At 48.2% G+C, this 14,390-nt stretch overlaps 1 protein-coding gene and 1 long non-coding RNA gene across 9 annotated transcripts in view; one reads left to right on the top strand and one right to left on the bottom strand.

Moving 5' to 3' along the window:
- LOC118003310 overlaps window positions 1-6,757 on the bottom strand; it is a 30,081-nt gene extending 23,324 nt beyond the window's left edge. The window contains exons 1-2 of the long non-coding RNA XR_004677306.1: window positions 6,670-6,757; window positions 2,512-5,139 (exon numbers count right to left, since the gene is read on the bottom strand). This is a non-coding gene — a long non-coding RNA (uncharacterized LOC118003310). The remainder of the gene's footprint in view (window positions 1-2,511; window positions 5,140-6,669) is intronic.
- FRMD5 (FERM domain containing 5) overlaps window positions 1-14,390 on the top strand; it is a 315,205-nt gene that overhangs the window by 290,167 nt on the left and 10,648 nt on the right. For 7 of the 8 annotated variants that reach the window (XM_034994201.1, XM_034994202.1, XM_034994200.1 and 4 more), the window contains 5 exons: window positions 6,723-6,811; window positions 9,889-9,952; window positions 10,545-10,636; window positions 13,246-13,320; window positions 13,894-13,962. In XM_034994201.1, coding sequence (XP_034850092.1) covers window positions 6,723-6,811; window positions 9,889-9,952; window positions 10,545-10,636; window positions 13,246-13,320; window positions 13,894-13,962 — 389 coding nt within the window. The remainder of the gene's footprint in view (window positions 1-6,722; window positions 6,812-9,888; window positions 9,953-10,544; window positions 10,637-13,245; window positions 13,321-13,893; window positions 13,963-14,390) is intronic. The other variant, XM_034994199.1, reaches the window with a different exon arrangement.

Here is a 14,390-nt window from a genome sequence, read left to right as displayed (position 1 = left end):
CTCATCATTTCATCCCCACAGCATCAATTCCTTGAAGGAAGGAGGGAAGACACATTTGTGGCATGCCTCCCATGGCAGGCCCACTGGAATCCTTTTGCATTATTTTCTCATTTAATCCTCATGCCAGCCCTGGGAGGTGGATTTTACTCTTCCTGTCTTATAGGTGAGAAGAGGCCACAGTGTACAAGGCCCTGAGTAGGAGACCAAGAATTTGAACTCAAGTCACTTCCCATTGTTAGGTATCTATAAGGAACAGAAGCCCCCAGGAGACTCCCTCTAGGGAGAAGGTGGGAGCGGTCATCTTACTGGGCTTCCAGCCCCTCGTTCCCAGGCTCTGTACTTCCTGCTCCCCCAGAGTCAGGGCCCTGCTGCAGACCCCACACGTGGCCCCTCAGCTCGTCTCACTGGGCTCCAGATCATAGTTTCCTTAGCCCTCCTGAGCAAGAACAGTTCAGGAGCCTTTACTCTTGTCATTAAGTAGGGTTACTTTGGTGATATGCTACCAAGCACTCGCCTTAATGTTGCTACAAGGAGAGCTGAAACAAGCTGGAGCACTCGGTGTAATAAATACCGATGATTTCTATTAACAGAGAGGCAATTACTGGGCCCAGGGAATCTGGGGCACGCAGCCCTAGGGAGGACAGAAGAGGAATCGTTTTGATAATTAAATGAGAGCAGAACAACACTTCAGCTGGGCTCTGTTCTCCTGGACTGATTAAGAAGCTGCTGTTCTTATCCACACTGATGGTTTCTTTCTGCCCAGAGTGCCCTTGTCTGGCCCTGGGACGAGGAAGAGGAGATCCTACCAACTCTGGGTGGGACAGCCAGAGGGCTCCAGCAGCTGGCTGGCTTACAATAATACCCAGGTTCTGAACTTGCACAAGCTATCCTGAGCTCTCTGCATCGCCCCTCAGCCCCCATTTTCTGACGGGAGCCCCTAGCAGGAGGAGGAAAATGGAGCAAACCACTGGCAGCCCAGTGTTGCATCTATTCCCCAACTCTGACACCTCTCCAACCTCAGGAGCCACCATCTTGGTCCTTCCAGGGGGCCCTGGGACTGGTTGTTTGCCCTGGATCTCCTGTTGTAGGCCCAGACTGTGGCTTCTTGCCCTGTTGAGGTTTATGGAGTGGTCAGACCCATCACAGATACCCATCCTGCACCCAGCCTTATGATGAGTCATGAAGGTTCCATTTATTGAGAGCCTGCACCTGCCTGGCACTTATATATACTATCTCATTTGTTCTTTACAACAACACTGCCAAGAAGATGTTCTTGTCCTCATTTTGAGATAAGAACACTGAGCCTGGGCGCTTAGGTGGCTCAGTCAGTTAAGCATCTACCTTCGGCTCAGGTCATGATCCCAGTTTTCTTACCCAGCTCAGCAGGGAGTCTGCTTCTCCCTCTACCCACTTCCCCCCTCCTCCTGCTTGTGATCTCTCTCAAGCTCGCTCTCTCTCTAAAATAAATAAAATCTTAAAAACAAAAACAATGAGCCTCTGAGAGACCAACTAACATGTCCAGAGTTACTGGTAAGGGACTCAAACCTGAACATGCCTGAGTCTCCATGCTGTGCTTTTTCAGTTACCATTCATAGTCTTTCTTCTGGGGAGATGGCATGTATTTAGGAACAAAGAAGGACTCACTACCAATTCTGATAGAACGATGACACCACTGAAATCATCAGAAAAATTTAATGCAAGTTCACCAAGTGGCTTTATGTCTGTTCTGCACAGGAGAAAATTGATTTCAGAAGATCTAGGTTAGAGGAACCATACAAATAAAATTGTCATTCCTCTGACCTTTCATAATCAGCCACCTACGCTCCTCTCTAAATAAACCCCCTTCCCCATCTTGACAAGTTGCCCCCGACCTCAGAGAAAAAGAACAAGGATCAGCGATTAAAAAAAAGAAAGAAAAAAGAAGAATCAGCGATGACTTGCCCTCATCCCCAGGTGGGCCCCTCCTGGCTACGCTGTGGGGAGTGGTAGGTTTATTGCTGAGATGAAGAACTTGACTAAAGCCACTTAGATGGCAAGTATGTGACAAGATTTCCATTTCTGATCTTTAATGGGGTGACACCAAGACTCTTACAGGGTTGCCTCCTAATTTCCACTCTGGTTTCTTGTGACCATGTTTAAGTATATCACTGGGTGATTTTCATGATTGACTTAATGTAAAGGTTCCTAGCTACGAGTTTTCGGGGATGGGCATTAAGTGTGTGGAAGAGCATGTGAAATCTTCTTCCCTAAGGTTTTCTTTTTTTCTTTTGAAGATTTATTTTTTTCTTTTAGAAAAAGAGAGAGAGCATGCATGTGAGCAGAGGGAGGTCCAGAGGCAGAGGGAGAGAGAATCCCAAGCAGACTCCCCACTGAGCACGGAGCCTGACACAGGGCTCGATCCCATGACCCTGAGGTCATGACCTGAGCCGAAATCAAGAGTCGAACGCTTAACCAATTGAGCCACCCAGGCGCCCCTTCCCTAAGGTTTTTGAAAACAAAGGTTTCACCCACCCATGTTGAATTAGTTTAAGTCATGCTCCAGAGAGGGAACTGGATGATCTTGGGAAAATACCCTGGTTCTGACTCTGGCATATCCAGATGTCCTCTGGGGCGGCAGCAGACAGAAGCGTACTTCATTGTATCCAGAGGTGGAACCCACGGGGACTGGGCAAAGGTGGCCAGATGTCCCTACATCCCAGAACCAGTCAGTGCTGTGATTTCCAAAAATCCTTTTCTGGGCAGAGTGATCATCTTAAGGTGAACCTTTGATGTCAAACTGATGCAGTCGAGTTTTATGGTGGTTTCTACATGAACATATGAAGGACTCCATGCAAATCCAGCCCTCCTCCAAGAAAAAACACGATTGGCCATGACTTGGCAGTAAGTCATGTAGGCCGTCACCCTAAAATCAGATAGTAGTAGTATTTCTTGAAGTATATATCATGGTCCTCATTTGACAAATGAGGAAATTGAGGTTCAGAGAAGTTAAGTAAGTCACATAGCAAATAAGAAGCAGGGCTAGGGTCCTAAACCAAGAATGAAGCTCTTTCCACAAGGATGAGAAATTGAAAACAGATCTTATGCCTCACAACTACAGAAGTGAACTAAATACTTTAGACCATTATCTGATGCAGAGGGGGGCTGGCAGTATGTGCTGTGTGGCCTCCCAGACTGAGTTTTTATTCCACCTCTCAGATCCATGAGTGCTCAGTCCTGTGGGTACCAATCTCATCAGGACAGGAAGGGGACAGAGAGGAAAGATAGCCTCCAGCTTGATAAGATGGAAGATCTGAGGAACAGGTTACCACTTTCTGTGTCACTTCTCTCCTCGTCCTCATTTCTTTCTCTTTTTGTCATATAACTTGTCCTTTTGCACACAAATCCCAAGGGCAGGCTCACACGAGAATGACATGTTAGATGGAAGAAACTGGGAAGGTTCCGGAGAAAGTGTCAGCGTGGCTGCTTATTTGCGTTTTCATGCTGGTGCAGATGTGAGGCTTCTCGCTGTCATTCCAAGTCTGCTCCTCACATGCCAGAGACAAGTAGCAAACCTTCCAGCTGCCCTCGCCCGGGTGGACACCCAGGTGCCAGGCTTTGCAGGAGCCTTCATCCACAACTGTTGCATTGGAAGCAGTTTGGAGAATTGATTTCTTCATGGGAGAGACTGGACTGGGATTGCTCCAGGGGCTATTATTACTTACTGGAATGATGTGGCGTCTAATTGGGGTTTATTCCCAGTTTGCTCTCTGTTCCAAATCAGCCAGTACGGTCAGGAGAGGCTGTTCCCCTTCAACTCCAACATCTGCCTTCACCCAGAGGCCAGCCCTGAGGTGTCTGGACAGTGCAGATGACAGTGCCAACAGACAGCCTGGCCAGTGCTGCCCAGCTTGTGGGAGGACCTGCTCTTCCCTGTGCTCTGGCCAGAGAGGCCTGCCACTGGGACGACTCTCACAGATCTCTGTCACAGCCTCTGTCTCTGTCTCCTTCCCCTTTTGCCCACTTCACTTTGGCCCCAAATCCCCCTTCTCCACGGGCCCCTAACAATGAATGACTGACTTCCCCTTTCTACCCCAACTTCCCACACCCTCATTTCCTAACTAGCAAAATTTAAATCCGTCAACATCAGGAAAAATAGTAAAATACTGCATTTTTTACAAAGATTTTGTATGAAGCTCAACAAACTCATATTAACAACAACACAACCACTAACATGTCCTTCGGTGTCTTCCAGGCAAACTTAAGAGATAGATAATATTATCAACCCTAATTTTGCAACAAGGAGTCTAAAACACAGAGAGATGGGACCTAGCTGAGGTCACACAGGCAGTGAGTGGCAGAGCCAGAACCTGGGCTTGAGTGGTCTGACACGGGGCCCATGACTATGGTCATGGGGCAGGCGCTCTTCTGCCCTGCTCTTGCCTACCGGGGTCAGGGGTGCAAGAAGCAGAGGGAGGCCCTTCCCTGGCCAGCCCACTGCTTCCCTTTCCTACTCTTTACCCATTATTTCTAGCCACCCACAATCCTCTGCTGACCTGATCCTTCCTTTCCATCCTTCCACCTATTCTTTCTAGGCCTTTCCTCTCTCTCACAACACTGTAAGATGCCTTTCCCACCTTCGCTGCACCTGTGCCTTCCCCTCTTGTTTTTGTTCACGTTTGTACTTCCCCCTGGCCCCTCTGGCCCACCTCATTGTCTTACACATTCATCTGATAAACCTTGCCTCCAGGCCTGTTCTGTGAGTACTAATAAGGTAAGGTTTCCACCCTCAAGTCACTTTCTGAACCTGCAGTTTCTGGACTTCCTTGGGTCCTGCCTGCACCATGAGCAGAAGGCCTCCCGGTGCCCACCCTCCATCTGAGGCAGGCTGCCCTCCCTCACCCATGTCGGCCAGGCATTCTCCCCCACAGAGGCCAACCTGCTGGGTTAGCACTGGTGCCCCCGCCAGGGACCGTGCCTTTGTGCAGTGCTGGCACTCAGGTATTAATAACCACCACTAAGCACTGATGACAGGCAGGGGGAAAATCAGCCCCGTGGCTTCACGGTATCTCCATTCAGGTTATTTTTAAACAGCTTTTTGCTGTTGCCCCTGGGTTGAAGGACACGGTGCTTGCAGCCAAGTGTCGGGGATCACGAAAGACCCTGAGGAAAGGACAATAAAAACAATACATTAATTGGAAATGTTTGCAAAACATAGAGTTTATTCGCTAGGCCCAGATGCTCACACCTGTAACCCTGACTCAAAGAGACAGTTTTAAGACAAAACTGCATTTTTTCCTTGAGGCAAGGCTCATGAGGCCCTGCAGAGGCCCCACTGTTCTTATTCTTAGACCTAATCAGGCTGAAGATGTGTGCCAGGGAGGCAAACCATGAAAGCGGGAGAGACTAGGAGAGCCTGACAGCCACAGCCCCCACTTGGATGCCTCACACCAGGTGCCTGACCTTGACCCCATGGCATCATGTGAGCTATGGCTCAGACAGATGTCCTACATGTACACTTGGCCAGCATCCTGGGATAATTTCCTGGCCACTTGAACACACACTCTGACAGAGCAGTCTCTCACCCAAGGGCCCTATCACGAAGGAAGTTCCTCTGACAGAGCACAATCCATCTACCTGCTTTCTGTGCCCCACCCCCACCTGGCTCTCAGGGAGGTCATTTTCCCACGTGCGGGAACCATGACCTACAGCTTCTGCTGTACCTCCTCCTGGATTTGCTCAGCAGAACCTCAAGCCTGGTATTGACAAACTGATAGTGACCAGTGGCCAGGAGGCCTCTTTGATGGTTCAGGCACCATAAGACTGATGGGTGGCTAGTCCACTTAGCTGGTGGCTTCTTATCTTTTCTTCAGCTAAACTTTGTGCAGAAGCCCGGTGTGTAGGGCCACCATAATAATAACTGCCATTCATCCTCTTTCTCTCTGATAACAGCTTTTTTGAGATATAATTCACCTATCATAAAATTCATCCTTTTGAAGTGTGTAATTCAGTAGTTTTAGTAACAGAGTTATGCACCTATTAGCTGTCACTCCCCATCTCCCCTTCCCCACAGCCCTGGCAACCAGCAATCTTTGTTCTCTATGGATTTACCTATTCTGGACATTTCATAAATGGAAACATACAACATGTGATCTTTTATAACTGGCTTCTTTCACTTAGCATAATGTTTTCGAGGTTCATCCATGTTATAGCGTATGTCACTACTTCATGCCTTTTTACTGCTGAGTAATATCCCTCTGTATGGATGTACCACACTTTATTTATTAATTTTTCCGTTGATGCATATTTGGATTATTTCTTTTTGGTTATGAATAATCATGCTATGAACATTCACGTACAAGTTTCTGTGTGAACACGTGTTTTCAGTTTTCTTGGGTACCTAGGAGTGGAACGAACTGTTGGGTCATATAACTCTATGTTTAACAATTTGAAGAACTTCCAAACTGCTTTCTGAAGTGACTGCGCCATTCTATAATCCCACCAGCAGTGTGGGAGGGCTTGCCATTCTCTGCGTGTTCACAACAGCCTTCTAAGATTGTTACAACTTATAGTTGAGGGCACTGAAGCTTAGGGAAGGTAAATAGCTTGCCTGTTACTTCCAAATGCTCTTCCCTCTGTGACCTACTGCCACATATTAACCCTGTATCACCGATGAACAACTACGTTTCTCACCCTTTCACCTCTATGCCTGCATCACCCTGATGAGAGGTCCTTCTGTGTTGCAGGATGTGTCAGGAAACGCTGCATTTCTGGCCTTTACTCCTTTCGGGTTCGTTGTTCTGCAAGGAAACAAGAGGGTCCACTTCATTAAATGGTGAGTATCTTCATTTCCAAAACAGGCCTTTTATACCTCACCAGCTGGGGAGGGCTATGGTTCCCATGTCCTTTGTCTGTGATTGGGCAAGTTATGGTTCTCAGCCCCCTCAAAGCCTTGCATCCATAATGGTAACTGATCAAGGTAGTGGTCTCTTCCTAGGGATCCTATTCTTTCAACGGGGTGTTCCTGAGAGCCAACAGCCTCTCCAGAGAGAGAAAGAGTGTAGAGGGTTGATTTCCGGGTGTGATGAGAGACCCGGGGCCGGACCCAATGTTAGGGAGGCAAAGTTCCTACGAGAAATGAGTCCTTGGGACTGTCCCCCACTGAGGACCACAGTATCTGCATGGCTGTTTACTCCCTTAACCACTGGCCTAAGGGAGGAGGGGCTCACCTTGGGGCAGATGTAAGTTATCTTGCAAAATCCCCATCCTTAGGCCAGATGTAAGTTGTCCTTGGCAAAACCCCCTCGTCAGGCCAACCCCCACTGTGGGCACTGCCTGCAAAAGCACAAAATGCTGCCCAGTCTCTCCCCTGTCCCTCTTTAGGGCTCAGGTGTCTTCAGCCTCCAGGAGTCACATCCCCACCTATCTTCCCCTCTCCCTCCTCCCACCCCCATTTCTAGCAGGCAAGAGCTACTGCCTGAGCTGAAGCTACTCTGAACTACTTCCTCTCTCCCCTGTCAGTTTTTGGGTCTGTTCTGGATGGTTCTGGGAGCTGATGCAGCACAGACTGCCTTATTGATGGACATTTGGCTCTCCTGGAGCCCCTTTTTCTGGCCTGCAAACATCTTTCAGCCTCATCAGAACATGTTGTATATTCTACTAAGCCCCTGTGATTTCTGTACCTTTTTGGCCTTCGACTGCCAAGTCTAAGCTGGCCAACTCCTCCCCTGAGCTTGGACAAATGGCTTACCTTGCCCAGCAGAGCTCAGCTGGGGAAGGTTGCTCCTGTCTTGGTTCCTTTGCCTTCTCCAGAAGAGCTGATGGGGAATCTGAGGACAAAGTGGTTTCCTGGCGAGCTTTCTGTTGGGGGTGCTGCAGGGCATCTCTCTTCTTGTGTCCTCTTCAGCTCCCCCACTGAGCTTGTGGACAGATACCACCTTTCCAACCCTACTGCTCTTGTGCAGTCTGTCAATATGATCATCAACCAGAGTGCTAATGGAAGTGCCCCCCAGACACGACCAGTCAGGACCCATCCCCCAGGAAAACAGCCACTTCACAAGGCAGGTTGCTGCACTGAGTAACCAGGGCATACCCCAAAATAGCTCGTTGCTAGGCCTTCTGAAGTTGGCCCACTCACTGTGCTCTTTGGGTGACAATGGTGAGGGTTTGGGGTCTCCTTTCTAAGAAAATACTTTTCAGAAAAAAGCAATGAGTAGGGTCAGGCCACTGCTCTCCCAGTGAGGAGCACTTGCTTCCTGGATATAGCCGGGTTGTCTGATAGCGCTTAGAGGGCCCAGATGCTGGCCCACACCCTGATCAGGGTAGCTGTCTCATGAGGTTCCTGGTAGAGGGCATGTGTAGCTAGAAACAATTAGGACACACCTGTTACAGGGCCCTGCAGTCCAAAGTATCCTTCCCCATCCAGAAGCCCTCATGCTCACCTGATTCTCCCCAACACTTTTCATTCTGTGTCTTCTCTCACATCCCACTTCTTCAGGAAGTCTCCTTTTCACTGTGTCTCAATTTTAAAATAACAGATGTAGACCTAACCTCACTTTCAACAGAATGCTCCTTACTTTCCTATCTTGCTTGTTGAAGCCTAGATGATCAGTGTATTTGTTTACATATTAATTAACTAATATTTATTGTATTCTGAATGTGTATGAGAGAGACTGAATGGGAGGGATTCAAACAAGGAATACCATGTGCTTGTATTAGCTCAGAACTGGTGGTCACAAACTGTGAGCTCTCATCCTGACCCAGCCATGATTTCTAGGAAGCAAGTGACCTTCCTCTGTCCCCTAAATTTTGGCCAGTAGTAAATTAGGTACCTGGTTCTCACTACCTTTCTGCTGCTTCCTAAGACATTGAGAAAATCTCCCTAGAGATTGCAAAAAGGGAGAAAGCCAAGTAGAGGCAACTAGGCATGGTCTGACCTCCTTGGGGGTCCCAGCTGGGTCCCAAAATAAGGACTCCGCCCCCCAGTGAGATGGAAGGGCCTTCAGGATCCAAAGGGCAGCTGTCAGGCAAATGGAAGAGAAGCGAGGAGGGACCGATGCTGAGGCCTAGTTCCCTGGCTCTCAGGGACATCCACCAAGACCCTGGTCATTTTGCCACTCTGTAAATGTAAGCAAGGCTGAGAGCAGCGTGTGAAGGTGAGGTCTAAGCTGTGCTGTGTACAGTAACCATGTCGCTGCTTCTGATCTGTGCCTGTCCCGCGGGTGACGTACCCCAGTCTCCTGTTGGCCTCTTTCACTGCAGCCATTCACTGGGCTGGCGGCTTCAAGGATTTTCCTACAAAAACCCCTAAGCCCCTTCCTGGTCAGTTCGCTGCATGACTGTTCCACGTAACCTGTTCTCTCTCTTTGGTATGTCGCCCGCCCCCCCCCCCCCGAGATCGTTTGACATTTGTTTGCGTTAAACTGCATTTTCCATCCAGTGGCACAGTCACCTGAAAGACTCAACTCCCTCAGAACCTGGTTGCATTGTTTTTCATCATTTGCTGTATCTTGAACTTTGGCCTCATCAGCTGCCTGTGGCACCTTACGTTTGACAGTCCCATCCAGATAATGCGCCTGTATTATGAACTAAACCCTGAAATGGCCCGGGACCACTCAACCTAGACTCCCTTCCCACGCAAAGGTTTCCCTCTTACAGCCACTGTTGATGAGCCCGAATTCCTCCTATCACCCCATTATTATAGTGTGATGGACCAGAAAACTGTGGATTGAACTGTTTCAGCAACTGTTCTCTAAGGCCACTGCGCTGCTGTCTTGTTTCAGTTCTAATTTTGGCTAAAACTGTGTCTGTGCCTGGAGCCCCTTCCAGTCAGGGTGGGCTGTGCATCTACAAGACTTAGCTGTGAACAAGCAGCCCACAACAAGGTGACAGGTGCTTCCTTTGTGCTTGTAGGAATGAGGTGACCAAGCTGAAATTTGAAGGAAAGACTTTCTATTTATACGTAAGTCAGAAAGAGGTGAGTGCTGGCTTCTTTCTCTTCAGGGAGGGCTGGGGCACTGAGGGTTCCTGATGGCCAGGACTGAACCAAAGTGGTGTATCCAGGTAGAACTAAGCCATCTGAATGATAAGCCTAGACCTGAAGGTGAGGGATGGAGAAATGGCTAGGCCCTGGAGCCCAGGACTTTTCTCCGGGATGCTGGTGACACCCAGAGGTTCTGTACCTCCAGGAAATGCAGACAATGCAAGATTCTTTTGCTTCTATATGACAATTCCAAGAAGATAATAAACTTTTAAAAAGAAGTAAAAAAATCCCAAATGACACTAACACTTTCTCTGGTGAGGGCTGTCTTGCTTCAGTTTGTACGAGCTGAGGCTTACTGTACTGGGCCTGCCAGGTGTGAACTTACTGAATTGAGCTCTGCCCCAGTGGGTCCTGCAGGCCTTCTCTTCCAATTAGCCAGCTGCCAGGCAGCTCCTTCCCCCATCTGAAATCTCTTCCTGCAGTCCTGGGGAGCCCTCAGACAGTCCAGGGGTCAGTGTCCTATGGCCATTTCACCCTTTGCTTCTCCATCCACACTCAGCTGTTTCTATATGGGATTTTTTTGTAGGAAAAGAAAATTATTCTCACATATTTTGCTCCAACTCCAGAAGCCTGCAAGCACCTCTGGAAATGTGGAATCGAGAACCAAGCCTTCTACAAGTGAGTGGACATAGGCAACAGGGACTATCTTTATCAGAGTCAAGCATAAAAGCTACTTTTAGAGTAACGATGGGCAGGAAAGTTTGAGGAACACTGAGAAAGGAGACATAAGATGACAAGGCTGAGCTTCCTTATAAAACTCAGACCCCTTTCTGGATGTCTGTACTCCCTAGAGGGACATAACTGAGGTCCAGGAATGTGTTTCCAGTAGAGATGTCCAGGGGGTCCACTTTGTGACGTCCTTGGACAGCTCCCGGTGGCAAAGCAGTTAGGGGTCTTTTCGGGGCAAGGCTTGGGCCTAAAAAAGCCCCTGGGTACCTGACTTGAATCAAGCTGGCCCTGTGGAGCCATTCAGAGCCACAGGAGGCCCATAAAAGGACAGACAGCTCCATGAAGGAGCAGAGGCAGGCCAGAAAGATCTCTAAGCCTTGGAGAGCCTTTGGGGTTTGCTCCCCAGTGGGTGGCCTAGTGCTGAGCTGGGGTTGATGCTAGCCCTTCCTGATGGGTCATTGCCAGAGGTATTGCCAGTAACAGACCCAAGTGCCCAGGAGCCTGAGCAGGGTAGCAGGAAGGGGGGCAAGGACTTGTCTGTTATGGAAAAGCCAGCTTTGGGCCAAAGGCAAGAATTCTGATTACCACAGGATTTGTAAAGTATATGAGGCTTCTGTGCTGTTTTGATTAAGAAAGTGGTTATAAAGGCATTAGGGAACAAAGAAATAGCCCATCAAGAAACTAGGATGACGCCAGATAAAGTATGTTTTACTAAAACCCTTGGTCTTGTTTTAAAAATAGAATGCAATGATTTATACTTTAATAAGCTGTATCTTAATCAGGACAACATAAGACAAAGTCTGTGGTATATTCTGCCTCTGACAAGCCATAGTTCTCCCTCCAGTAACCTCAAGGATCCTGAAGAGAGCAGAACTGCTCTGAGCTGGAGGGGTACCATTCTCCTGCTGCTGCCTGCTGGCTGCTATGGGATGCTGGCTGGCAGAACTGGTTCTCCTCCTTCTAGGGCCACAGCCCCAGATGCTGTTTCTTGGAAAGGCTTTCTGAATTGCTTAATAATTTCTATGCATTTGATACTAGAATCAGGGATGAGCAGAATGGGCAGCCTGAATTATAACCTGAGTCGGCTTCTTTCATCTTCTGAAGAAGACACTCAAAAAAGACTTTTGCATGGTCAAATTTCCCTCCTGTTCAGTCCCTAGCTGTCCAAGGAAAGCCAAGAAAACATGTCTGCACCATTTCTGAAGACCTTTGTTTTTCTCTTTGTGTCATGGGAACAGAACTGTGCTTCTGCATCTGTGACCAAACTCAGTGTCTGAGTCTTTCCATTAATAAAGCCCTCACCCCCCCACTAGTCCTGCCAACACCCTCAGTGGAAACTGAGGCTGTTTTTCACTTTTCCACTGATTACTTAATGTTCTTTACTAAGTGTTAAAAGCCTCTAGCTGGGGTCAGATCCCCAACTGTGCCAAGTCTTAGCAGCAGCCACTTTGGCATCACCCTGAGCACCTTTCACGTGCAGATCCCTGGCCCTGTCATTGGCCTAGTACTTTGAAGGGAGGCAGGTTAGACTCAAGGACATGCTTGGGCAAGAAGACAAGGAGACTCAGAGCCTCACAGAACCCTGAGACAGGTGGGGATGGTATCTCCCAGGAACTGCTATTCATGGATTTGGGAGACAGCTCCCTAAATACTGACTGCCTGCTCATGACAGAGGCTTCAGACCCAGATCGGTTCCTGTCTAGATCAGCACTCCAGGCACCTCAGGGCATGTTGTAAGCTGAGTCAGGTCTTGGGAGGCTTCACTCTGGATGGTTCTCCCCAGCTTCCTTTTCTAAGTGTGAGAGGGCCATTTGGGATCAGAGAAGTCACCTAAGAGGATATTTTACAGTGCCCATGGCCTTCCAGAGCCTCCACATCAGCTGTCTACAGCCTTGAAAGTGATGCTAATAGGCTTACTGCGAGAAGGGGAATGATTCCAAGTTCAAATAAATGATGGAACTTATATTAAAGTTAAGCTAGTTTGTTCATTTTAGGACTTCTCAGAGTCTTTAATAGAACATATTTTATGACTCTCCAAGAGGGGGATGAAATAGGAAGGGCAGCCCGTACTCTCTTTTCCACCCACAATTACCCAGACATGGACATGTATCATCAAATACTAGGACTGGAAAGGACTCCTGAGGTCAAGTAGCTCCATCATTTTATAGATAAGAAGACCAAAGCTAAGAAAGGAAAGAGATTTGCCCCAGGTCACACTGCTAACAAATGGCCTGAAATTTGATGAGTGGCATTCTATTATTCCCCCAGACCACCATCCATAACATTTAGTCTCAGTCCCCCTGGTGAACCCCATGAAGCACTCTTGGGGAGCCCTCACACTCCTGACGTGAAAATGGGTTTCAACATGACTGTCTCCAGCACTAAGGCTGTGAGGAAGCTCTCAGGTCCTAAAGGAAAGTCAGAGACAAGCCGGGCTGTGAAAGGCCTTTTCCTGAAGAGTTTCCTCAAGTAGCCTTTGGAAGGAGCTGGGAATGTGCTGCCTTAGCCTGTGGGGCAGTTGCAGGCCATCTGTCACACTGGACTTTGCCTTGCTGCAGGCTGGAGAAGTCAAGCCAAGTCCGCACAGTGTCCAGCAGCAATTTATTCTTTAAAGGGAGCCGGTTCCGATACAGGTAAATAGTGACAGTAAGTAACTGTTATGGACCTATTTTCAGACCCTTCTCTGGAGAACAGTGGCTCAGTGGTCCTTATCCTTGAGAACAAAGAAACTGGGAACCTCCAAAAAAGCCTGAGGTTCCCATCCAGTTCTCCTGTCTCCTGTCCTTTTGACTATTTCTTTCCTTCCCTGCCACCGTTTGTCTGCAGGGTTTAAATATGTATCTTCTCCTTCTGCCCTCACAACAGCAGTGAAATAAGAACTGTAGCAGTGATTCTTTTCATGTCTGTCTAAAGATTTTTTTTTTTTTTTGCAATATTTCTGGAACATGCTGGACAATGAGAAATCATTTCTAAATGAAAATGGAAAATCCCAACGACTCGAGATAGAGAGCTTTCTAAGATAAGCTGTCAGGACATCTTAGAACTTACCCAGCAAGCAAGCCTTTCTCAGTGACCTAAACATTGGGAAGGGCTAGGCCAAAGAGGCCACCTCCCAGTTCATCCAAAGTATCTGAAGCCTTAGACAGGAGCCTGGTGCTAGAACACCGTCTCATCCCTTGCTGCTTGTTTTATTATACTATTTATAGTGGCCGAGTTGCAAAGGAAGTAATGGAGTCAAGTGCGAAGATCAAACGGGAGCCACCAGAAATACACAGGTAGGCTGCCACAGACTTCCCCCAAACCAGTTGAGCTCAGATCCCAGAAGCTCCAAAAAGGCAGCAGTTTCAGTACTATGAAGATTCTGGATGCAGTGGCTCTCACAAAAGGGGAAGGAGAACACGGCAGGAAGGTGAAGAGATCCATCTCAGCTAAAGGCATGGGGAACAGTCTGACCCTGGTATCCCTGAGCCTTGAGGGAGCACGGGGAAGGGCGTAGTACCCAGTACCACATCCTGGGTGCTTCTCTACTGTCCTCCCAAATCCTAAAAGTGGTCATAGGCCATGGAGGACATGTCCAAAGTGCAAGATTTCCTTAGTTCTGGAATCAGTCCATTACAGAAAGCCAGGGATAGCCCCACAGCCCTACCACACTAGGTCTAAAATAGTTTTGAGATCCTTGCTTCATGTGTAACTGCACATCACG

The sequence above is a fragment of the Mirounga leonina genome, unplaced genomic scaffold (assembly GCF_011800145.1).
Source record: "Mirounga leonina isolate KUSES-001 unplaced genomic scaffold, KU_Mleo_1.0 Mir_91, whole genome shotgun sequence".
NCBI lineage: Eukaryota > Metazoa > Chordata > Mammalia > Carnivora > Phocidae > Mirounga > Mirounga leonina.
Note: the sequence above shows the minus strand (reverse complement) of the source record. Positions and strands in the feature narration are given on the sequence as shown.